Source organism: Carcharodon carcharias, chromosome 3 (genome assembly GCF_017639515.1).
Source record: "Carcharodon carcharias isolate sCarCar2 chromosome 3, sCarCar2.pri, whole genome shotgun sequence".
Classification (NCBI taxonomy): Eukaryota; Metazoa; Chordata; class Chondrichthyes; order Lamniformes; family Lamnidae; genus Carcharodon; species Carcharodon carcharias.
This window is the reverse complement of record NC_054469.1, coordinates 19,250,798-19,277,856: the sequence shown is the minus strand read 5'-3', so window position 1 is coordinate 19,277,856 and position 27,059 is coordinate 19,250,798. Positions and strand designations below refer to the sequence as shown.

Below are 27,059 nucleotides of genomic sequence, written 5' to 3'. Positions count from 1 at the left end.
TGTGCTATGCTCCTACCTGAGTCAATGTCCTTGTTTGGGATGTGGGGAATCTCCGTCCCCCAAAAGTCCAGACCAAAATCTCTGAGGATATTTGAGTCACAACTTAATTTTCTGTAATTTCACAGGAATCTGATGGAAGGGCTGCAAATCTTTGTCTCATCTGTCTCCCTAGCCGGTTGTGATAAAGCAGACCAAGATCTAATGGCTTGTGCAAAAATAATTATTCTAACAGCCCCCTTCATTATTCTGGTAATAATCCTGATGTCTAGCTACCTTGTTACCAATTCAAATTTCAATCAATACACCCAAATGTGTGGGTGTGATTTTAAAGCTGAAATGACGAGTAGCATGAAACAGAATACTGATTCACTAAATTATATAGAATAAACAGCACAGAATCAGGTCATTCAGCTGAATACACTCAATGAATTACTCCTGACACTAACCTGTGTTAATTAGTTACGCCAGCCTTAACTATATATAACATTTGGATTTCTTTACTGTTTAAAGTAACATCGTAAAGCCATTTATTCTACACTAGGCACAGGAAAATACGAGAAATTATCAAGACATTGCAGGGAAAAATATACCATTTACAGAAAATTACATTATGATCCGAGTATATTGGTGTTGAATTCTCTGCCCTGTCAATCAATTCATTATATCTAAGTGACCTAAACTTGGATGTAGTGGGTTATGATCTTGTGGTTTGCGGATGACTCAAGACTTGATAATATAGTAAATAGTGAGCAGTATAGCAGCAGCCTTCAGGAAGACTTAGACAGACTGGTGAAATGGGCAGATACATGGTGATGATTTAATGCGGTTAAGTACAAGAGAAACAACATGGAGAGACAGTTTAATCTAAATGGTACTATTTTGGGGAGGGTGTAAGAGCAGAGAGACCTGGGGATGCATATTCACAAATCTTTCAAGGTATCAGGGCAAGTTGATATCTGTGGTTAAAAAGTGTCTGGAATTTTTGGCTTTGTAAAAAGTGGCACTGAATACAAAAATAATGAAGTCATTCGAAACATTTACAAATCTCTGTCTTAATTGAAGTATCGTGTAGAATTCTGGGCACACACCTTAGGAGGGATTTCTAAGCTCTGGAAATGACACTGAAGAGGTTCACCAGCATGACACCAAGCAAGAAGCGGAATCAGTTCTGTGGAGAGGCTGGGAAAGATGGGATTGTTGTCTTTTGAGCAACGAAGATTAAGGGGAGACCTAACAGAGGTTCAAAATTATGAGTTTTGCTAGAGACAGTAGGGAGAAACTATATTCTCAGGCAAGTGGGTCATTAACCAGAGGTCCTAGAATTAAGGCTAGATGGGGAAATGAGGAGTCATGTCTTCACAAGGAGATCTAGAACATATTATTTAAAGGGATGGTGGAATCAAATGCCATAGGAACTTTTAAAAGGCAATTGGACACATACTTGAAGAGAACTAATTTGCAGGGTTATGGGGACAATCAACAAGCTGTTGTGTGCATCTATATTGAGCAACTCTTTCAAAGACACAGCACAAGCATGACAGGCTGAATGGCCTCCTTCGATTCCATAAGATCCTATGATTCTAGGATTACACAGGTTGCTCTTCATTGTTCAGCATTTATTCTGCACCAACTTTTCTAGTTCCATGTATCGTGTCAGCATTGGTCCATATACCTAGAAGAGGAACAATTGAAGACAAAAGAAAGAAAAACATTGTGTAAGGTCCTGCAAATTTTTCACATTACTTAACCCCTTAGTAATTTAGTAACATACATATTAGATTTCACACGAAAATTTAATCAAAGCAAGATAGTGGCACTATTGCAAACAAAAACAAAAATAGCTGGAAAAACTCAGTAGGTCTGACAGCATCTGTGGGAAGGAAGACAGAGTTAATGTTTCGAGTCCGTATGACCCTCTGATTCTGACTCATCAGAAGAGTCACACGGACTCAAAATGTTAACTCTGTCTTCCTTTCCACAGATGCTGTCAGACCTGCTGAGTTTTTCCAGCTATTTTTGTTTTTGTTTCAGATTTCCAGCATCCACAGTATTTTGCTTTTATCTTAGTGGCTCTATTGGTTTGGTGCCAGATGTCAGACCCTTCACCGATAAAGCCCAAGTTCATCAAGACTGGGATATTGTCAGTACTTCATGCAGGGTGTGTTGATGTCAAAGCTCACTGCAAAGTCTCCTGCTCATCCTAGTTAACTAATCCTTTCCCAGAATCTCCTTACCCTTCTAATACAATTTACAGACATTTAAAATGCAAGCTCAGCATCACTATGACTGCTGAGTTCATCTCATCTTCCCTTCTACTATTGTCAACATCGTTGATGTCCTCCAACATGGGTCTTTTTCCTTAAATGACTTTCCCAATTGAAAAATACAGAAACAAAGAATTATTTACATACAATTTATTTGTGGGGAGGGAATATATTGCTGATGAACGTTCTGGTATATTTGGGTGGGTTATTCATGGGTTTATTGACATACTTGGCATATTTTGGTGAGTGTGGTTCAGCATTTCTCATATGTACTGATGTATTTTAGTAACTGTGCTGGAGGATTTCAGGAGATGCCTACTTTGGTAAGTAGAGGGTGCGACTTTTATGTTTGATTATGGAGTAAAACTGGCACCACTGCCACAGCAGACTCCCTAGAGGACTACGCAGCATCACTGCCAACTCACACTTGAAATCGGCCAACAATTTATTACGTAAATAGTCACATGTGCGGGTACGAGTATAAGCAGCAGCTTTAAAACAAGGGGAGTCAATTAAAAGCAGCTACCAGCTGGATTTTGATTCAGCGATTGAATTCACAGTAATTAAAATATATTAATAAGTTTACTTAAGAAAAGGTGCAATATTAGCTTTTCGCTGTTGGCACTTGTGATGTATCTGGAATTATGTGATGGAGCTATGTTGTTTTCATATTGCTTTAGTACTATGTTGGTGCCATGGGCTCTCAGCAAGTACATCTTGAGGTCTCTTCTTCTTTCTTGTTCACCTACCAGATTCACTGTCACTGAGGCAGTGAAATCATTTACACAGGACCCACACATTAGGGTCTGGTAGTGTTAACATGAGAATAAGCACAATGTAAAACCAGTTTACCTAACTTAAGAGACACAGTATTCTAACCAATGTTAAACAAAGACAGTAACTCATTGAATGGGCGTGTGTGATTTTCCTATTTATAAGAACAGAAGTAGACTGTTCAGCTCCTCGAGCTTGTTCCGCCATTCAATTAGAGCATGGCTGAACTGCACCTCAGCATTCACCTGCCTTTGTTCCATACACCTTAATAGCTTTACCTAGCAAAAAAAGATAACCTCATTCCTGAAACTTTCAGTTGATCCAGAAACTACGGCCTTTTGAGGGGAGAGTTCCATATTTCTCTTACCCTTTGTCTGATAAAGTGCTTACTGATTTAACTCAAAAATGACCGAAGCTCTAATTTTAAGATTATACATCTTTCCTGGATTTCAAAACCAGAGAAAAAAAAATCTTTATTCTCTCCCAATAGCAGCATATAATCAGGTACTGGGGGAAAAAGTTACATTTTTTAGAAAATGGCTCATGGCAAATAGGGGATTCAAACGCACTTATTGCTCATTGGGTTATTTTAGTCAAATCTCTCAGCAACACATTTGGAATTGTGTACAGTTCTTTCAAAGGACACCCTCCATGCCAACTCAATGTATGTCTGATGGATAGAGGGTATCTGAGATCATATTCTCTTCGAAACTCTGAATTTTTACAGTAAAAAAAAAGCTGGAATTAATTTTGAATACCTTAACAATATTTTTTACACTTCACAATTGGCAGACTCTTAATCTACAAAAAAAGGAAAATCAAAGTGACATTTGAATTTTCAGCCAACCAGCCAAACTTCTTTCTTAAAAAAGACTGTAACTCCGTGAGTGTGCAACCAAATTCTTTATGTAATCCAAAATCTGTCATCCAATCACACAGGTCTTTTTCTTAAGTAAACCAGTACAACCCTATTCCATTGTTGTTTCTTCCAGATATGGTTACATCATTATGAAATTTCTCAGCTGGGGTGTGGGTTTTTATGTAGGGTCTATAATTGATGGGTCTAATTTAATTTTGGTTGTGTTTTCCCAATCAACTGCAAGCTGAGGTCACCAATATTTAATGGGAAGAACTTTCTGGCGAGCTACACTGATTGACACAGTAATGGCATGATAATACAACATTAGTTAGAAAAGCAATTTTTTAATAAAAAATAACTCATTCCCGTATATAAATCACACAGCTTGTCTATTCCAAATATGTCTAATCGAGAAGTAGACTAATTGATGAAACATCACATCAAGAATCAGCCAAGGTTTGCAAGAAAGAAAGTTTCATTCGTCAGCAAAAGTCACAAGTCAAATTAGCAACAAAAAGTCGTGGTGCATTTATCAGTGTCTGATCTCAGTGACACATATTCTTACCGTACAACCTGTAGGAAAACGAATGATTAGTGTGTGAGGCTGTCAGAGTCTGATGAGTGATTTATCCCCCTTGCTAGTAAATCTTGCTAGCAAGAAGGTCTAAGATTAATCTGCAGAAATATATGATACATAGACTCCTTTTTTTTCATCATGTCCAATAAACTGGAATAGGTATTAATGAAAGATTTAACAAAACCTGTGGGAAATATGAAATTACCCTGAACCTATTGCCTGGAACTTCAAGAATGAGGAGCAGTGTGCTTTAACCTGTTGTTATCACACACTGCAAAATTGCTGGCAGGGAGAAGTAGTTTGCTGGTGCTGTATGTCGATTTCATGGATTAGCTGTACTGAGATTGTTAGTGTCGGCAGAACAGATCTTTAAGCTTTACTTGTTCTGAGGATGTGAGCAATGCTACTAAGACCATATTTATTGTTCATTCCCAGTATCCCTGTCATTTATTTTTGGCAACAAAGTGGCTGACTAGACCACTTCAGCAGACATTTTGACCACGTTGTGTGGGACTCACGTTGTGTGGGCAGAGGTGGCAGGTTCCTTTCTGTGAAGGATATTCGTGAATCAGCTGGGTTTTTACAATCTTTGGTAAACTGTATGGACACTTTTAAACTGGTGCCAGTCTACAAATTACCAGAAGCCTTACAAAGTAGCTTTTACATAAAAAGATTCCAAATTCATAGCAAGCTAGCAGGGTGAAAATGAGAACAAAGAGTTAACTACAGAAACAACAATATAGCAAAGAAAGCTAGCAAGCTAAGCATTAATCCCAAATATGTTCCAATAAGCAAGCAATAGAAGTGGCCCTTCAATCTCCTGCAATGCAGGTATGCAAAGTAACCTCTCCAAATCACCATCAAGACTTTCCTGAGTAGTTCCTTCAATACCACCATTCCCATTTTTTTATTCTCACAAGTGACAAATAAACCCATAATGCAATATACAAATCAAGAGCTGTCCATTTATTTCAACCATTTTGTGTTGTCTGAGTGATTTATGTGGTGCTTAACCTTTATGCTCGTGGTTTGTTTGCAGCATGGCCGCAGGATTCTACCGCAGCCTAACGGGATTGTGGCATCACTGGAGATCCATTTGGTGTGTGCTCCAACGAGTTTCCATCAAAGTCAGTTATGGCCAGTGGTCTTCAAGCTGTATGGCACTGCTGTCACTTGCACAGACATTCTTGTTGGCCAAGTATAGCAGCAGCCTCCTGAATTGTTAATATTATACACATGTCCCTGCTGCTTGGTACTCCCTTCACCAATGACCTTCGCTCTTTCATAAGGTCAAAAGTGAGGCTATTCGCTGATTACTTCACAGCATTCAGTTCCTTTCACAAGTCCTAAAGGAATGAAGTAATCCATGCCCACATGTAGCAAGATTTGCACAACACACAGGTTTAGGCTGATAAGTGGTAAGTAACACTCACACCATACATGTGTTAGGCAATAACCATCTCCCACAGGAGAGCATCTCATCACCTTTCCTTAATTTTCAAAGGCTTTACAATGCTGAAGCCCTTATCAATATCCTGGGGGAAGGTCACCATTGACTAGAAACACAGCCGGACCAGCCACATATATGCCGTGGCTGCTTGAGCAACTAAGAAGCTCTGTGGAGAATTGCTCACCTCCTGATTCTCCAAAACCTCCCTAGCTTCTACAATGCGAAAGTCAAGAGTGTGATAGACTACTCTCCGTTTGTGTAAATGGGTGTAGCTGCAACAACACTCCAGAAGCTCAACACTATCCAGGAAAAGGTAGTCCACTTGATTAGCAACTTTGATTAGCAAGTTGCCAAACGTCTTTGGCAGTGCTTCTCAAACCTGCAATCTCCACCAGCTTGGAAGGACAAACACAGAAGGTACATTGGACCACCATCAGCTTCAGCTTCTCCTCCAAGTCATACACCATCTCAACCTGGACATATGTCACCATTTCTTCATTATTTCTGAGTCAAAATCCTGAAACTCCCTGCTTAACGGAATTGTGGGAGCATCTTCATCACTTGGATAACTGTAGATCACAGGGAAGGTCCATTATCACTTCTCAAGGGCAACCAGGAATAAGTGGTAAAATGTCGGCTGAGCTAACAACACTGGTACCCTGAGAATGAATAAATAAAACAAAAGTCCACTGCTCTGTCTGAGAGCAGAATCTTGAGCAGCAAGATAATAACATCCAAATATAAGGGAGAAATAAAAAAGTCACCCTCACATAAAGTTTACTTTAATAAACAAACAAAACTCTACAGATGCTGTAGATCTGCGCATACGCTCAGTAGACCTGCAGCATCAGTGGAAAAAGAAAAAGAGTTAACATTTTAGGTGGATGCTTTTTCATCAGGTTCTGATGAAAAGTCATCAACCTGAAACATTAACCCCGCTTCTGCACTGATGCTCCAGACTTGATAGGAACATAGGAGCAGGAGTAGGTCATTCAGCCGTAGAGCCTGCTCCGCCATTCAAACAGATCATGGCTGATCATCTACCTCTTACGCCATTTTTCACCACTTTCCCCATATCCCTTGATGTGATTAGTATCCAGAAATCTATCGATTTCTATCTTGAACATGATCAATGACTGAGTCTCCAAAGCCCTTTGGGGTCGAGAATTCTAAAGATCCACCACCCTCTGAGTGAAGAAATTGCTCCTCGTCTCAGTCTTAAATGGCCTGCCCCTTATTCTGAGACTGTGTCCCCTGGTTTTAAACTCACCAGCTGGGGGAAACATCCTACCCACATATACCCTGTCATGTGCTGTAAGAATTTTGTAAGTTTCAATGAGATCACCTCTCATTCTTCAAAACTTTAGAGAATACAGGTCCAGTTTCCTCAGTCTCTCCTCATTAGACAATCCTACCATCCTAGGGATTAGTCTGGGTGAACCTCCGTTGCACTCCCTCTATGGCAAGTGTATCCTTTCTTAGATAAGGAGACCTATCAGAGAGTTTGGAACTGGTGGCCAAATCAATGGCAGCACTTGTGGACTCACCTGTGATGCAGTCTCAGCTTCCAGGCAGAAATCACCATGTCTCAGTGCTACAAATGTAGCTCAGACTGAGATTTTTGTTTATTCATTAACATGACATGGAGTTGTTGGCTAAGCCAGCATTTATTGCCCATCCCTAACTGCCCTTGAGAAGGTGGTGGTGAGCTGCATTCTTGAATCGCTGCAGTCCATGTGGTGTAGGCACACCCACAGTGCTGTTAGGGAGGGAGTTCCAGGATTTTGACCCAGTTACAGTGAAGGAATGGCGATATATTTCCAAGTCAGGACAGGAAGTGGCTTGGGGGGGAACTTGCAGGTGGTGGCGTTCCCATCTATCTGCTACCCTTGTCCTTCTAGGTGATAGTGGTTGTAGGTTTGGAAGGTGCTGCCTAACGAGCCTTGGTGAGCTTCTGCAGTGCATCTTGTAGATGGTACACACTGCTGCTACTGTTTGTCATTGGTGAAGAGAGTGAATGTTTGTGGAAGTGTGCCAATCAAGTAGGCTGCTTTGTCCTGTTCGGTGCCAAGCTTCTTCAGTGCTGTTGGAGCTGTACTCATCCAGGCGGTGGAGAATTTTCCATCATACACCTGACTTGTGCCTTGTAGATAGTGGACAGGCTTTGGGAAGTCAGGAGGTGAGGTACTCACGACAAGATTCCTAGCCTCTGACCTGCTTTTGTAGCCACAGTATTTATATGGCTAGTCCAGTTCAATTTCTGGTCAATAGTAACCCCCAGGATGTTGATAGTGGGGGATTCAATGATGGTAATGCCATTGAATGAAAAGGGGTAATAGTTAGGTTCTCTCTTATTGGAGATAGTCGTTGCCTGGCATTTATGTGGCACGAATGTTACTTGCCACATGTTAGCCCAAGTCTGGATATTGTCCAGGTCTTGCTGCATTTCGACATAGACTACTTCAGTATCTGAGGAGTAGCAAATGGTACTGAACATTGTGCAATCATCAGTGAACATCCCCACTTCTGAGCTTCTGATGGAACGACGGTCATTGATGAAGCAGCTGAAGATGGTTGGGCCTAGGACACTACCCTGAGGAGCTCCTGCAGTGATGTCCTGGAGCTGAGACGATTCACCTCCAGCAACCACAATCATCTTCCTTTGTGCTAGGTATGACTCCAATCAGCAGAGAGTTTTCCCCCTGATTCCCATTGACTTTTGCTAGGGCTCCTTGATGCCACATGGTCGAATACTGCCTTGATGTCAAGGACAGTCAATCTCACCTCACCTCTGGAGTTCAGCTCTTTTGTCCATGTTTGAACCAAGGCTGTAATGAGGTCAGAAGCTGAGTGACCCTGGGAACCCAAACTGAGCATCAGTTAGCAGGCTATTGCTAAGCAAATGCTGCTTGATAGCACTGTTGATGACCCCTTTCATCACTTCACTGATCAAGTGATCCCTGCTTGTGGCCATGCAAGCCCGGCTTGGTCCAATGCAGGCTCAGACAGCTGCCTTCATGGCTGGGGATCTCTCTGTTCAAAGAGGCTCGCAGGTTCTCATGGCAGCAATCTGCCCCCCATTAGACTATGAGGGTTGCTGAGGTGCAATAATGAGGGGGTAACAGTGACAAGGTGGAGCATGGACCTGCTGTCCTCTCTCAGAAGGACAACATTCATGCTCCCGTCACTGCCACTCTGCTAGTGCCTCTGCTGTTGCCTATCAGTGGGCCAACACAGACGGCTGCTATTCATACCGAGGCAATCTGAAGTCAGACACTCACAACCATGAGCTGCTCAAAGTTGTCCTGAGGAGTCATCTGCAGCCTCTCCCAGTGAAAGTCAGCAGCCTTCCATCAGCCATGCTGCAGTCACTTGAGTAGTATTGTATAGGAGCTCCAAGCCAGGCAAAGCAACCCACAATGCAGGCACGGAATATGCAAGGGTGAACGGTGCAGATTTGTAGTATTACTGGATGTATTGTTGAATAAAGATGTTCAGAAAAGGTTTTTTGTTGGTGGCTTTTATTTCAAGATTTAGGCCAAGCAGGTGTGATAGTACATAGCAGATAGGTTGAAAGGTGGGAAATTGTGGAGCAATGGTGATGATGGGATGATGTATTAGGGGAACTGGAGACTCAGTAACCACTCACAGATAACCTATCTAGAGTGAAAGGGGTCCTAAATGTCTGCTTTTCCTCCCTCTCCCAAGGCGGGCGTTGAAGATGGGCTGCAACCTCATAGCAGAGAGGTTGTGGAGGACGCAACAGACTACTGCCAATTTGAACACCCACTACGGTGAGAATTGGAGGGCTCCCCTGAGTGGTCCAGGCAGCGGGACCATTGTTTCAGGATGTCGATGGTTTGCTCAATGATGCTGTAGGCAGATGTAGTCAGGTCGCAGAAAGGGGTCATGAGCCAGGTGTATCTTTTGTTACCAAGCAGCCAGCTTCTATTTCTTCTTTGTGGATCAAAGATTGTGGGGACGGTTGACTGCCGCAGGATGAGGCGGCCATTCACCACAATGAAGTTCTGTGCATAGTCGCACACCACCTGCGCTTTGATGGAGTGGTAGTCATTGTGCTTCTGGTACATCTCCCTGTTTGTATGCAGAATCCACAGAGCGACATGCATGCAGGCAATGGTTCCCTGCACCTTTGAGTATCTCGCTACCCTTCTGAGCACTTTGGCTACCATTATTTCTCTTCAGGGCTTTGTAGCACCGGCACCAGGGTGCTACAACCCAATTTCATGGCCACTGTTTTGATATTAGTAACGTTTACCTTAATGGTTAACTGCTACATTGAAATTGTCTCACAGCAGTGCCGTTGTAAATGGTATTCACTGAAAGTTGGCTGGTTACTGATCAAGGACAATTATGTGGTAATTTTTTTAAAAACATAATCAGCTTTGATATTAAGCCAGCAAATGTCATCCAAAAGGTTCCTGTCACTTCACATTAAGTCAGTCTTGTACTCCTGCAGCTCCAACCCTGTCACTGCTCATGCACCTCATTGCAGCCCTATCTTTCATGTAATGCCACAGGTCCTAACTGTTTTATGCAGCTCATGTCCTCAGGCAACCTCAAATTTTCTCTCCCCTACCACAGTCAGTTGGCTTTAAGTTGTCTTTTAACCCTTCAACACAGAAGTCTAATGCATAACGGGCAACAAACTGGGATGTGAGGAACAGCTACTCTGTAACAGAAGGGTCACTGGATCACCACAATCCTGGCGGCATTTCAATCCTCCATTGACAACAGTCTCTGCATTTTAACTGACAAAAGACAATAACACTACCGCCTGTTTCTTTGAATGAGCAAACTTTGACTTGGAGTGTTTATCTTTTTCCCTTTAGCCTAGAATGAACTAATATAAAAGGCATGACTCAGCTGGCTACCTCACCAGCAGTTCCCATTTTACAAATTGTATCAAGCTTATTTTTAATCAATCTCATCTACTCGTACTAGGATAATTAACAAGTCAAAAATTACATCTGATGTCATTGACCAAAGGTAAACGATCCCTCTTGCTTCTAAGTCCTATGTTCCTCCTTGTCCTTCTCGATCTGTCTGCAGCCTTTGACATGGTTGACCATACCATCCTCAATGTCTCACCATTGCCATCCAGCTGGATGAAACTGTAATAGCCTCATTCTTTTCTCATCCATCTTATAGTCAGAGAATCACCTGCAATTGCTTCCTTTTTTGCTCCCACACTGTTACCTCTGGTGTCCCCCAAGAATCTATTCTCAGCCCCCTCTAATTTCTCATTTACATCTTGCACCATCTCGGTGAAATCATCCAAAAACTCAGCAGCAGTTTTCTCATGCATACTAATGATATCCAGCTCTACTGCATAACCACCTCTGTCAACTCCACCGTCATTAAATTATCAGGCTCCTTCTTCGACATCTAGTGCTGGATGAGCATAAATTTCCTCCAATTGTATATTGAGAAGATCATAAGAAATAGGAGCAGGAGTAGGATATTCGACCCATCAAGGCTGCTTTGCCAATCAGTAAGATCATGGCTGATCCAATTGTGGCCTTAACTGAACTTTCCTGCCTGCCCCCCAATACCCTTCACTCCCTTAAAAATCAACAATCTGTGTAACTCAGCCTTGAACATATTTAATGGCGTAGCCTTCACTGCTCTCTGTGGGAGTGAAATCCAAAGATTAACAACCCTCTGAGAGAAAAAATTCCTCCTAATCTCCAACTTAAATGAGAGACACCTTATTTTTAGACTATGCTCCCTAGTTCTAGATTCCCCCAGGAGGGAAAACATCCTCTCAGCATCTACCATATCAAGCCCACTCAAAATTTTACATGTTTCAGTAAGGTCACCTCTCATTCTTCTAACCTCCAATGAGCATAGGCCCAACCTGCTCAACCTTTGCTCATAAAACAACCCATTTATCCCAGGAACCAACCTCGTGAACCTTATCTGAACTGCTTCCAATGCAATTATGTTCCTCCTTAAGTAAGGAGACCAAAATTCCTTGTTCTCTAGGTGTGGTCTCACCAATGCCCTCTACAATTGTAGCAAGACTTCTCTGCTTTTCTACTCCATTCCCCTTGTAATATAGGCTGGGGAAAAGACCAAAGTCATTGGGTGGAATTTTCCCATCCTGCCCGCGGCAGGTTTCATGGCAGACGAGAGAGGAGAATCCAGCAGCAGGCAAAAAGTCAGAAATCTGCCGGCATAAAAACAATTTGCAATTTTCCCGATGGCGGGTTAATGGTGGGTCGGTTATCCCGCTGACTAGTAGCGCGAATGCCTTTTGCATTTTCATTAACATCTCATGAATGCTCATTAAAACAGCTGCCTGAGGGAATCTTGCGAGGCCTTCCAATCTTGCATCAGGCCAGTGGGAAATTACGTTGGCCTCAAACCCGTTTGAAAAGGGGTGGCCATGCACAAGTCGGACCTCAGTTCATTCGTAACTTCGAGGTGATTTCAACATACATAGTCTACTACCATAGCACTACACCGGTCTTGTTGAAATGAACACCACATTGCTGGGCTGTAGGGTTGGTCTGCTCCTGCTCTTTGCCTACGTTGTCCCGAAGGACGCCACTGTGCTGCGGTACTCATGCAGGCCTTCACTTTCAGACAATGACCAGCTGAGGTTAGGGACTTGAGGGGTTTTCTGCTGCTGGTGGCTGAGACCATTGTACACCACTGTGCAGTGGTAGTCAGACAGAACTCCACTTTCAAGAACTAGCACTTCGACCAGGGTTGGGGTGTGAGGCAAGGCTGGGGATGATGAACACAAGGTGGGCAATGGGGAAGGAAGGCTGTGGGAGAACTGTGATTGGGAAGGGCGAACACAAGTGGGCCTTTCTGGGGTCGCCCTCTCACTTGTTGTTGCCGCATAAGTGAACAGGAGTCTGCTAAGAGAGAAAGGAGGAAGACTCCTCAGGGTGAAAGCCAGTGAAATGACTTCATTAGCACTGTTAAAGGCGTACTCAGGATTCAGTGGCTTAACATAACAGTCGCTGCATATCAAGAGCAACACATAGGAGTTTAGAGTTTGGGAATGCAGGCGATAGTGAAGGAGGCACAGTTGCATCATATATGGCATTCCATCATTGAAAGCCTGTCACGCGTTGACCAGATTCGGCATTCCTAACAGGCCAAAGGGCATCCACTCATTGACCATGATTGGTCATTAATATGCCACATGAGAGACTGGAGCACAGAGCTAGGTTGGGTCACTCATTTCAATCAAACATTAGCAAACCATGCAGGGCTTAAGATGTTACATACCTGCGATGCCATCTTGGTCACCTCAATGTGTGTGCTAGTGTCTCAGGGACAAGATGGTATCAGCCACCATGCAAGTAGGGCAAGAAAACTATGGATCCTTACAGTTTCCACACATTTCATCTTCTGAGCTTCACTTTCTTGCCCTGTGAATCATTAATGTCTTCAATGTTTCCTTTCAGAGATAAGGCAAAAGCAGATATGGATCCAGGGCTCAATGTTGCCTTTGTCAGGTTCTTAACGCAATGGAGGAGGTGAGGAAGGGAGAGGTGAAGCCGCGTGCAGCTCCAGCAGGAGGCCACGCTTGAGGGACATGGTCAAGAGGAGTCACAGCATGAACAGGAGGGTCAGGAGGAGAGACCCAGACAATGGAGGTGAATCGTCAGACCTAGGGTTTATCATAGAAGAGTCTCCTATTTACAAATGAGTGAGAAGCAATGCCGTGCACGTCTGCGCTTGTCCCGAGCTCTGGTACATCACATATGTCACATTCTTCGTGAAGACCTGATGCCATGTGGAGATAAGGGTATTCCCTGCCGGTGGCTTTGAAGGTGACCGCAGCACTCACTTTCTTTGCCTCTGGGTCTTTCCAGGGATCACAGGTCACCTGTGTGAAATCTCGCGGTCCTCAACACATCGATGCATAAAGGAGGTCACAGATGACCTTACAGGAAGGCCCATCATTATGTCAGGTTTGCTTTGAAGAAGATAGCCAGGCTGCAAGGTTCACCCGCTTCGCCACCATCTCAGGCTTCCCAAGAGTGCAGTGTGCAATAGACTGCATTCATGTGGCTGTACAGGCTCCATGGTAGCAGCCCCTAATGTTTATAAACATCAAGGGCTAGCATTTCATCAATGCACAACTGGTGCGTAATGATTGGAAGCACATATCACAGAATCACACAGTGCAGAAGAGGCCCTTCGGCCCATCGAGTCTGCACCGACAACGTGAGAAACACCTGACCTACCTACCTAATCCCATTTACCAGCACTTGGCCCCTAGCCTTGAATGTTATGACATGCCAAGTGCTCATCCAGATACTTTTTAAAGGATGTGAGGCAACCTGCCTCCACCACCCTCCCAGGCAGCACATTCCAGACCGTCACCACCCTCTGGGTAAAAAAAGTTTTTCCTCACATCCCCCCTAAACCTCCTGCCCCTTGCCTTGAGCTTGTGTCCCCTCGTGACTGACCCTTCAACTAAAGGGAACAGCTGCTCCCTATCCACCCTATCCATGCCCCTCATAATCTTGTACATCTCGATCAGGTCGCCCCTCAGTCTTCTCTGCTCCAACGAAAACAACCCAAGTCTATCCAACCTCTCTTCATAACTTAAATGTTTCATCCCAGGTGAATCTCCTCTGCACCCCCTCCGGTGCAATCACACCCTTCCTATAATGTGGCGACCAGAGCTGCACACAGTACTCCAGCTGTGGCCTCACCAAGGTTCTGTACAACTCCCTACTTTTGTAATCTATGTCTCGGTTGATAAAGGCAAGTGTCCCATACGCCTTTTTCACCACCTCACTAACATGCCTTCAGAGACCTATGGATACACACGCCAAGTTCCCTTTGTTCCTCAGAACTTCCTAGTGTCATGCCATTCATTGAATACTTCCTTGTCAAATTACTCCTTCCAAAGTGTATCACCTCACACTTTTCAGGGTTAAATTCCATCTGTAACTTATCTGCCCATTTGACCATCCCGTCTATATCTTCCTGTAGCCCAAGACACTCAACCTCACTGTTAACCACCTGGCCAATCTTTGTGTCATCCGCAAACTTACTAATCGTACCCCCCAACATAGTCATCTATGTCGTTTATATAAATGATGAAAAATAGGGGACCCAGTTCAGATCCCTGTGGCACGCCACTGGACACTGGCTTCCAGTCACTAAAGCAGCCTTCCATCATCACCCTCTGTCTCCTACAACTAAACCAATTTTGAATCCACCTTATCAAATTACCCTGTATTCCATGTGCACTTGCCCTCTTTATAAGTCTCCCATGTGGGACCTTGTCAAAGGCTTTGCTGAAATCCATATAAACTACATCAACTACACTACCCTCATCTACACACCTGGTCACCTCCTCAAAAAATTCAATCAAATTTGTTAGGCATGACCTCCCTCTGATAGCCACGCTGACTATCTCTGATCAAACCTTGCCTCTCCAAGTGGAGATAGATTCTCTCCTTCAGAATTTTCTCCAATAGTTTCCCTACTACTGACATGAGACTCACTGGTCTGTAGGTCCCTGGCTTATCTCTACAACCCAACGTTTTTGCATAGTACCCTGGGAGCTCCTACATCCTAAGTCACACCCAAGTGCCTGAGATTTCTGGGGGTGGCCATTATATCTGCAGAGATGGCTGCTTGGGGATAAGGGGCACCCAATGAAATGTTGGCTGATGACACCGGTGAGTCGCCCTCAGAGTTGTTCTGAGGAGAGGTACAGCGCTGCTCACAGCTCCACATGCACCCTTATGGAGCAGACCATTGGGTTTCTGAAGATGCGCTTCAGATGCTTGGACTGCTCAGGTGGCTCACTACAATACACTCCCAATAGGATTTTCATATCATCGCAGTATGTTACGCCCTTCACAATCTGGCAATACAAAGAGGTGAACCCCTGCCAGAGGGTGAACTGGAGGAGGATGAGAGTTAAGCAGAGGATGAAGATCCAGAGGCTCATGAACCTCAGAAGGCTGCTGAGGGTCAATATGAGCACCACGGAGGAAGGAAGAGGTATGAGACGTACCCATGACACCTTAATTGCTGACAGGTTCCAGGAAGAGTAAAGTTAAGTGAGGCCATATCTGCTAGCCCTCTGCTAGCCCTCAATGCCATTCCCTTTCATCTCAGGGGATGTCCATCCACTCGCAATGAGAATGAGTCCTGCATTCACACTTGCACATCCTGGCCTCATGAATCGCCAGACCATGATCTTTGCTCTGATCTGCGCTGCCCTGTGAATATGCTCACTCTAGGAACTGAGAGTCCACTGAGGAATAAGAATGATGCTAGAGAAGACTTGAAGCCTCCGCCGCCATCTAATGATGCAAACACTGCTGCGACTGCAATATGGACATGCCTAAGGATCGCCTCCTCCCGTGCATGTCTTGTCTTCTGCCACTACCACTGAGGAGACGCAAATGCCACTACCACTGAGGAGACGCAAATGCCACTAGAATATCAATGCTGATGAGCTGCCCTCACTCAATGGTGTTCCTTGAGGAAGAAGGGTTAGAAACGCATACATCACACACTTCCAATAAAGGTCAAAACACATCTCCCTGACATCACACAAGGGTGCAGAGACTAGTTCAACTGAGGTTGACTTCACAGGAATGTGAATCTCACAGCGTATATCTGTGAATATCACTGAGTAGGAGGATGGCTAAACCTCAACATAAGAGGATTCCAATGCACAAATTCACAACGCTTTCAGTTGACCAAAATATTCACATAACCATCAAATGTATTCACAAAAGTGCAAGTTCTTTACAGTTTAGCACATCTGTGATCGAAAAATGACATCATAATTTCTTAACTTCCCTAACCCTACCACTGTGCCTGGGTGCAGTCCCGACATCTGCAGCAGAGGTGACTGTTGACTGTTGCGCCTTGACGGCCGTGATGACCTTGGTGGACATCGTCTGGTGGTCCGAGGCCTGGAGGTACCCGGCCTGATATGGGTCTCCAGCTCAAGGACAGAAGTGCCCTCGGTGGCCTGCGCAGCTGGAGTGGATGGGGTCACAGGTAGGGGGAACTGTGAGCAGTTGCACACCCTTGGAGTGCCCTGAGAGGAGGCCCCTCGGGTGTCCGGATGACACTCATCCTCCCTGTGGGTGCTCAAGGTGACACAGGGACGTATCAGTGAGGTGTTCTCCAGAAAGTGAGCCCGAGCCTAATCTATAGTTGTGCCCCACCAACATGTGTGTCCTGAGCTGGTGGAGGGTGCGTGTGAGCGTTGTGACGGTTCTTCCAAAGATTCCTCTTCGGATGTAGTCTGGGGGCTCAGACTGGTGCTCAACTGCCTTGTAGGCTTCGATCTGCTGGTGCATAGAAAATAGAGCTTCAGTTAATGGGCATGAGCTGTTTAAGACTGCATGTGAGTCACTGCGATTGTCAGGATTTGGTGAAGTGATGGAAGTGACTGTAGGCTGTTTCCCATAAGAACTATAATCCTGAGGAAAGTGGGTTGCAATGTATAAGTGTGCAGCCTGGGATTGTCAGTGACGTCAAAACATTCATAAGACTTATCTTCTTTGTAGTTTAGGGTATTAGTTGCTTACTAGGTAATGTTTAGTGGATGTTACTTTTAGTTTGTTTGTTACAATAATTAGTCTTGAAATATGAAATCTTTAAGTCTGTCACTGAGAATTCAAATAGCTTCTTAAAAGTTATCGGTCTCTACAGGGAGCATAGCAACATTTTTGACTTGAGATGGGCTTCCGACCCCATATCTGCACCATCACTAAGTCTATTTCCAACTCTGTAACATCTGAAACTTTCATCTATACCTTTGTTATCTCTAGACTTGACTATTCAAGCACACTAGAATGTGGGCCTCCCACATTCTATCCTCTGTAAACTGGAGGTTATCCAAATTTCAAGTCATGTACATCCACCCCTACTGCTTCTGGCCTACATTGGCTTCTAGTTAAGCAATGCATCCTCCATGTTAAAATTCCCGTCTTTGTTTTCAAATTCCTCCATGGCCTCTTAAGCATTTCTGATTTTAATTAATCTACTGGTTGGTGGCTGTGCCTTCAGTTGTCTGGGCCCTAAGCCCTGGAATTTCCTCCCTCTGCCTTTCAAACTCTCTTTCCTCCTTTAAGACACTCCTTAAAATCTACCTATTTGTATGCAGTCTGTCTGTCTGTCAACATCAGAACAAAAAACAGGTTAATGATCAGCCATAGATCTAAGTCAGATGATTACAGGTTCAAGCCTCACTCTAGAGATGTGAGCACATAGTCTGGGTTGGCAGTCCAGTGTACCACTGAGAGAGTGTTGCACTGTCAAAGGTGTTATTTTTCGAACAAGATTTAAGCCAAGGCTCCATTTGTGCTCTCAGGTGGATTTGCTTGTAGAAGGTTGTTAAGCATTTCCTACATAGTCACAGTGACTATATCCATAGCACTTTATTGGCTGTAAAATACTTTGGGACATTGTGAGATTATGAAAGGTACATGTCATTCTTTTTTTAACAGATCCCTCACTAGAACTGAAAGATAAGCAGGTTCCTTGATAGGGCGAAAACAAAGAGAAATGTCCCCCAACCACACAATGCTAATAGCTTGATTTGTCTACTAACTGATTAGAAGAAAAGCAAGAAGCTGGTAGGAGATTTTTAAAAATGCACTTCTATGAGGCAAAGGCTAAACATTAAAAGAACAGATGGAGTGTGAAAATAGAGGAGGGGCAAAGGTATGAAATTAAAACAGAAAATGTTGCAAACTTAAGTGGAGGGAACAAGAAACAGGAATTTGAGCAGATGGTTAGTGGTGGCGAAATGAAGCCAGTTCTAATGAAAGGTCTACATTTAATACATATACTGCCATTAATGAACCTGCTGTATATTTCAGTATTTTATGTTTGAGTAGATTTCCTCCATTGAATAGACAGTCTGGGTTTTATAAAGATGCAACTTGTGATGATGGAGTACAGGTCTATTTGTATCCAATCAAATTGGCCTGAAATTGACACAACAATTTTGTTCTCCTTTAACTACACAAAACTATTTCCCCTCTATTTTATTAAATGATTCCTGGAAGGGATGATATCCTGGTTTCTCTATGTCCAGACTTTTCAAAAATGTTGGGCTAAATTTTCTGGTTGGGCAGGGGGTTGGGGGGGTGGGTGGGGGGGGTGGTGCGGGCAGTATTGTGCACACACCTCATTAACTCGCAACCAACTTTAAAACAGGCTGGATAATACGCAGGGGGCAGCGTTAACAAGCTAACTGAGGGTCTTCCGCACCTGAGGGAAAGGAAGTCCCACCCGTGAGAATTGCCAGCCAATCTGATTTACCAGCAGCTGAATCGTCCCAGCAGCGCCAGAACTCAGGAGTGGTCGCTGTAGGGGCTACAGGCAGACCCTGTGAGAAAATCCATGGGGTAGAATTTTCTGGATGGCGGGGGGGTGGAGCGAGAGCAGGCATGGGCAGGTGCGGACCCGATCGCCGCTTGCGATCAGGTCCGTGCCACCATTTTAAGTGGGTGAGCAATTAAGGCCCGCCCATGCATAGCAGGATTGGGCGGGCAGCGGTGGGGGCGCTCAGCCCACAGGGTCCAAGGGTGACCCGGCGGCCTGTATAAAGGAAGGCCTGGCAGCCTTGGAAAGGCTGCTCGCAATGGCTGGGCGAAGGGCTCTGCAGAGGGGCAATAGAGGTTGCGCAAGTCCGGAGGGTAGGCCACTGAGGCAGGCCAGGCTGGAGGGTAGAGCAGGGGGCCAGTGTGTCCCTCGTTTTTCCGACGACTGCCTTGCTGCCCTCCTCGAGGAGGTGGCAGCACGGCGGTGGGGTGCTTGTTCCCCAGGACAGGAGGAGGAGGCCCCCCCCCCACATGACAAAACCTGCCTGGGAGGAGGTGGCGGAGGTGGTGAGCTCCCGTGACGTGGTGCGGCGCACCTGGATCCAGTGTCGCAAGCGCTTCAACGACCTGTTGCGCTCAGGAAGGGTGAGGGCAATGTTGGCTCTGGTCACTTAACCCAGCAGGTTGGCTTTCCCCACTGCTGCCCCCCCACCCCCCCTCAAGTCTGAGTGTAATGACTGCATTGAATCATTGGCGATATGTGCTCTTCGCTGGGTGGGCCAGCAGGTATTGCCCATGCCGAAGCCACCCTGAGAGGGTGGTGAAGAGATGGGCTCTGCCCCTGCAGTATGTGGTATTCTGAGACCCATGTTACTGTTTTGGGGGCAACCTGGAGGAGCTGCACCTAGGTGCAGTGCTGGAACTCCAGGACATGTCAAAGTCAGGGCGATGACATGCTGGGAGGGGAGCTACAAGGTGATGTGACAACGAACCATCTGCTGCCTTCCGTGCTCCACGTGCTTGCAAGGATACACCATGCAGTGCCTAATGTGATGTGGGCAGCATGTGTCCAAGAGGGGGGAGGTGGGGGTGGGAGGTGTTGGGGGGTAGGGAACAAGCCTAGCACTTTGTGTTGAGTGTTCAGCAGCAGCGGGGTGAGGAAGCACTGGAGTCCTGATATGTCCAACTCTGGTTGGGGTGGACTGTGGGCGAAGGGAGTCCATATATAATTTGCACAAATCAATGCTCTTCTTTCATTTTCAGGAGAAGAATGCTCATAATACTGCAAAGCGGGTGAGGACTGGTGGCGGCCAGACACAGCTAGCCATTCTCAGCCAGGAGTGGATTTGGAGAGGCGCCATGCGCCCAGATCCACTGGTGTCGGTGAGGCTGAGATGCCACGGCCAGGTATGTATACCCAGCGATGAAGTCAGCATTGTTCTCCCAACAGCCACTCCTCTTCACTGCTCACTTCTGTTCTTGGATGGTGAAGAGGCATCATAAGCCTCTGAGGGGATAGCCCTTGTCACCCAGTAGCCATCCAACAAGCCGGGCCAGAGCACTGAAGAGCCCCGGCACCTGGGAGTGTCTGAGGATGTAGGCGTCCTGGGAGCTGCCTGGGTACTTTGCGTAGATTTGTAGAATCAGCATCCCGTGATCACACACTATCTGCACGTTCATGGAGTGGAAGCCCTTCCTGTTGACGAAGACACCGGGCTCACTTGCTCGCACCTTGTTCGCCACATGTGTACAGTCTATAGCACTCTGGACACGGGGGAAGCCAGCAATGGCCGCGAAGCCTCTGGCTCGCTGTGTCTGGCTTGCCTGGTCCCAACGGAAGTGGATGAAGGTCAATGCACGCTAAACAGAGCATCTGTAACCTGCTTGACACAAATGTGGACAGCTGATTGGAAGACGCCACAAGGATCACCCACCAACCCCTGGAAGGAGCCAGAGGCATAGAAGTTGAGGGCAGCTGTGACCTTTAGAACCACTGGCATGCGGTGTCCATTCACACAGTTAGTGGAGATCTCAGGCCCAATCATCTGACAGATATAGTTGACTGTCTCCCTTGAGAGACGGAGCCTTCTTCAGCATTGCACCTCGAACATATTGAAGTAGCTGCCTCGCCGCCTGTATAACCTGGCAGCAGGACAGTAGCGTCTTCTGCGGCCCCTTCCGCCTTGGACTACCTTTTGGCCCTGCACCCCTTGTGCCTGTGCCTGTCCTCCCAAAGGTGGCTCCCTTGGAGGCTGAATGTGCACACCTGGCCTCCTCCACCTTCTAGCCCTCCCTTCCTCCTCAGAGGAGGTGCCTTCAGTGGACAGTTCAGCTCCAAATCCCCAGGCTCAGGACGGCTTCCTGAAACCTGCAGACCCAAAATAGATTCCTCACTGCAGATTGCTGATCTGAAGGTTAAGAGTCCAGACAAAGCAGCTGGTGTGCGTTTTGAAGTATTGCAGATCACACAGCAAGTTTCAATAACGTTAAAAAAATCAATACTTGAGAGAGCACACTCCCAACCCCAGTGAGCCCTCTTATCCTGCCCACGGATGAGGTTTATACAAATGTGTCCTACCCGCTTGCCCATTGCACCCGTGCGCCGACCTGAAGATTGCACGGGCGCCGAAAAATCGGTGTCGATTGGTGAGTCAAGGGCTTTAAGTGGCCCGTTAATTAATGGTGGGCACGCAGCAGATATGTCAGGACGCTCACCCTGACATCATAGTGCGTCATTTTGCGCGCGGACACGCGGGGCCCGTCCCCACACACCAATGAGAAAATTCTGCCCATGGTGACTAGATTTAGAGGTAAGGGGGGCTCGGAGATCTGAGGGAGGGGGTGGAGTTTTGGAGGCCAGGTGGGGAGTAACAGAGTGGGTGCCCTCTATCCATCGGGGACACCCCTCCAAAGGAAGCATTCCCTTGCTTCCTATCTTTTCACCTGAGATGGTGAAGTAGCAGGCTGGCCTCCTTCACTGCACCTTCGTCAGTCGTACGTATCATTGCGATGGGGTGGAAATAGCACCTTCACCGGCCATTAAATGGCTAGTTCAGGGCCTCATTAGGCCTAAGGGCGAATGGGTTGGCAGATGCCTTACCCATCCACTGTATTATGGGGAACAGCTTGGAGGTGGGCGGAAAAGCAGTGGCTAGCCACCTACATGTCACACCCTCCCCCACTCCCCCCTAACTTGCAAATACACCAGCTGGGGGGGGGGTGGTGGGGGGGCATAAAACTGTATTGTCAGTAAATTAATTCACTAACTGGTCAGGTGATCATTGAAAATTCTAATATACAGTATTTTAACTCATCATTGATGGGAAGACACCTAATCAGAAATTAGTTGGAATTATTCAAATCTACCAACTCAACAAGTGAAAATGAGGCACATTACTTATGCTAATTTATGGTAATTAATTTGCCCAAAGCTGCCTTGATGCCTTGACTGCATTTGCCACATGGTAATAAGTCAGTATAAAAATGACCAACGATCGGGATATCTCTCCCAAGGGCTTAATTTCATCTGGTAAAACACATTGATTAATGTGCTTGTATAAAATTTGTTTGCGTGTTATTTCAGCAAAGTCGTTAAGCCAATTAAAATAAACAGGGCAGCTTAAACACTGCTTTAAAGGAACAAAGGAATTTTATGCAAATACTTTAACTGTTGCACTGGCAGAGAAAATTAAACCCCAGAGTGTTTAGTTACAGAAGTCTAGCTTCTAATTAATTAATTTGCATGTGTTAATTAGGCATAATTGCCATACTTCACTAATATGTTGTCTACTGTGCAATAGGTGTACCCTTAAAGCTTTAGAAACTAAAGAGTGATTGATTTAGAAACGCAAATAGAGCAGGTTAGATGAATGTTATCGGGAGTTCTTTGCTTGGAAGACTTGAGGTTCAATGCCTGAACTTGCTTTGTTCCCAATCTATGCTGCCACAGGGAAGAATGGGACCTACTAATGGAGTGAAAATGTAGTTTGAGGTATTCCTGTTGGGTCGGTACCAAAGAGACGGTGGCAGACAATGAAAATAGACTGCATGAATACCTTCTCAGAGGATGGAGCGTAGGAACTAGCCGAACCTAAACAAAAGTGGACAGAATAAAAGGTGCATACCTTTTATGGAAAGATACATACCCTCAGAGATCAGCACTGAGAACTTTGCTCTCTAAACGTATAGAGACAGAAACTAAACTCATATGATGGTGAACTAAGAGGGCTGTAAACAACAGGGGCTGGATTTTTTTAAAAGGTCAGGGACTAAATTGGAGGCGGACATGCAATTTGGTACTGTGAGCCTCCACGTGCTTCCCAGCCCAGGCCATTTTGAAAGAGCTTGTGGTCAGATCGACTTCCCTCTGGGAGGGGTGGGTAGCCAATTTAGGCTGAATATATTTAATTAGGCTGCCTATTAAGGCTTGTTCTCACACCGACTGGGATTTCTAGTCAGCAATGTGGGCAGCCCAGAATGGCCTGGACTACAGCTCAGGGTGGGAAGGCCAATGGATCTCGCGAGGGCCCCCCAACCTGGATCCATAATGGCTGCCAACTGCGGCCCCTGGTCATCCCTGGAGGGTTTGCCCCACCAGAAGAAAGGCCAGATTGGATAGCGAACCTGCTTGCTGGCCTTTGATTGCCTGAAGCATTGAAAATTGTGGCGGATGTGTCTAAAGCACGCCATGCAGGGTCGGGACCTGGAACTAACCCTAAGACTGATTCCCGACGTCTGATTAAAAATTCAGCCCCATGGACACAAGGTGACCAAATAAAGAAGGGGCTTGGATAGGCTAGAGAGTACTATACTTAACTGGACAATTTCAAGAGATTGGCAAAGGATAATAAATCATTGCAATAAAAGCTGAATGGCATTACTTTAAAGGACATACACACTGGATAGATTTGTGGATAGTGGTGGATTAGCATAATGTAGCAGTAAAGAAATTAAATAGGTTCTGGGGCTGTAAACCCAGCGAAATAGAACAAAAATATCAAAATGATTCTGAAATTGTACTAAGTGTGGTTCGAACCTCACCTGGAGTTCTGTGTGGTGTTCTGGTCACCATATTAGGGAAGATATGCAGCAGTGGAGAGGGTGTGATGAAGGCTAATTAAATCAATAATTAGGATGCGTTCTTGAGTCTTTAGGAGAGGATTCTGAAGCTGGGAGTGTACAAACTAGAGAAGGGGAGGCTCAAAGCATGATCTAGTCGAAGCATTCAAGACCCTAAACTAATGGATGAGACAAACATCAGGATGTTTAACATGGTCATAGATACTGCAAGAGGCACAGCCTCAAATTTAGAAAAAGGATAAAAAGACATCTTAGATTTAACTGCTGTATGCAGAAATTAGCTATTATAAGGAATGGACTGCCAAGAGAGGCAGTGGGGGGCTTACTGTGTCAACCAGTTCAAGGCAGAATTGGATAAGTATCTGGAAAAAAATTTGACAGAGGGGTACACGCGGTGTTGTGAGATACGTTATCATTTTTTAGACTGGAACTGGTCAGATAGGCGGCAATGATCTTTCCTGTGAATTTCCATGTTCTTAGTCTCTCTTCTCCCAGTGCAAATACCTCAGTTTCTCAAGTCTCTCCTGATAACTATAGTTCCCCATCCCTGGCAACATCCTAGTGAATCTACGTTATATCTCTCTATGACTTTAATATCCTTTCTATAATGGGATATCTAAAACTGCACAGAGTACTAAAACTGATGCAATATGCCTGGCTAGCTCAGTCGGTAGAGTATGAGATCCTTAATCTCAGCTTTGTGGTTTCAAGCCCCAAGTTGGGAATAGTTATAGCTAAGGCAAGTAATGGTCAGCCTCACAACTGAAATCAATGCAATAGTGAGGAAGGATATTGGCTCGGAAAATCATGATGTGGAATCTGTTTGGGTGAAGATAAGAAACACCAAGAGGCAGAAAACATTGGTGGGGGTTGTCTATAGGCCCCAGTAAACAGTAATGGAGATGTAAGGGAAGGCATTAAGCAGGAAATTAGAGACGCATGCAATATGGGTACAACTGTAATCATGGGTGACTTTAATCTACATTTAGATTGGACAATCCAAACCAGCAATAGTGCTGTAGAGGAACATTTCCTGGAGTGTGTATGTGCAGGCTATCCTAGACTGGGTATTGTACAATGAGAAAAGATTACTTAACAATCCCTTGGGGAAGAGCGACCATAAAATGATAGAACTGTTCATTAGGATGGAGAGTGAAGAAGTTGAATCCAAAACTAGGGGTCCTGAATCTAAATAAAGGGAACTACAAGGGTATGAGGCACGAGTTGGCAATGATGGATTGGGGAACCTTACTAAAAGAGTTGACAGTGGTTAGGCAATGGCTAAAATTTAAGGAACATATGCATGAATTACAACAAATATTCATTCCTGCCTGGTGCAAAAGTAAAACAGGAAAGGTGGCTCAACCATGGCTTACAAAAGAAATTAGGGTTAGTATTAGACCCAAAGAGGAGACATATAAAATTGCCAGAAAAAGCAGCAAGCCTGAGGATTGGGAGCAGTTTAGAATTCAGCAAAAGTGAACAAAAAGGTTGATCAGGAAAGGGAAAGTGGAGTGCGAAAGTAAACTTGCAAGGAATATAAAAACTGACTGTAAAAGCTTCTATAACTATGTGAAGAGAAAAAGATTGGCAAAAACAAATGTAGGTCCCTTATAGTCAGAAACAGGGGGATCATAATGGGGAACAAAGAAATGGCAGAAGAATTGAACACATATTTTGGTTCTGTCTTCACAAAAGGGGACACAAATAATTTACCAGAAATGTTAGGGAACCAAGGGTCTAGTGTGAGGGAGGTATTGAAGAAATTCAATATTAGTAAAAAAAATGGTGCTAGAGAAATTTATGGGGTTAAAGGCTGAAAAATCCCCAGGGCCTGATAATCTACAACCCAGACTATTAAAGGAAGTGGCCCTGGACATATTGGATGCACTGGTGGTCATCTTCCAAAATTCTATAGACTCTGGAGCAGTTCCTACAGACTGGAGGGTGGCAAATGTAACCCCACTATCTAAAAAAGGAGGGAGAGAAACAACAGAGAATTACAGACCAGTTAGCCTAACATCAGTAGTGGGGAAAATGCTAGAGTCTATTATAAAAGACGTGGTAAAGGAACATTTGGAAAGCATTAATGGGATTAGACAAAGTCAGCATGGGTTTGTGAAAGGGAAATCATGCTTAACTAATCTACTGGAGTATTTTGAGGATGTAACTAGTAGAATAGATAAGGGAGAACCAGCGGATGTGGTGTACTTGGATTTCAAGAAGGCTTTTGATAAAGTCCCACATAAGAGGCTACTGGTTAAAATTAAAGCACATGAGATTGGGGGTAATATACTGGCATGGATTGAGAATTGGTTGACCGGAAACAGAGAGTGGGAATAAATGGGTCTTTTTCCGGGTGGCAGGCGGTGACTAGCGGTGTACTGCAGGAATCAATGCTTGGGCCCCAGCAATATATATAAATGACCTGGATGAGAGAAGCAAATGCAATATTTGCAAGTTCGCTGATGACACAAAACTGGGCAGGGTTGTGAGTTGTAAGGAGGATGCAAGGAGGCTTCAGGGTGATTTAGATAAGTCGTGTGTGTGGGCAAACATATTGCAGATGCAGTATAATGTGGATAAATGTGAAGTTATACCCTTCCGTGTGAAAAACAGAATGGCTGAGTATTATTTAAATGGTGATATATTGGGAAATGTGGATGTACAAAGTGATCTGGGTGTCCTTGTACACCAGTCAATGAAAGTAAATAGGCAGGTTCATCAAGCAATTAGGAAGACAAAATGG

At 44.8% G+C, this 27,059-nt stretch overlaps 1 protein-coding gene across 1 annotated transcript in view; it reads right to left on the bottom strand.

The window, feature by feature from the left end:
* Positions 1-475: 475 nt before the first annotated feature.
* The window catches only part of xylb (xylulokinase homolog (H. influenzae)), a 247,710-nt gene continuing 221,126 nt past the window's right edge, over positions 476-27,059 (bottom strand). The window contains exon 23 of the mRNA XM_041183919.1: positions 476-1,672. Within this exon, the coding sequence (XP_041039853.1) occupies positions 1,610-1,672 (63 nt within the window). The 3' untranslated portion in view covers positions 476-1,609. The remainder of the gene's footprint in view (positions 1,673-27,059) is intronic.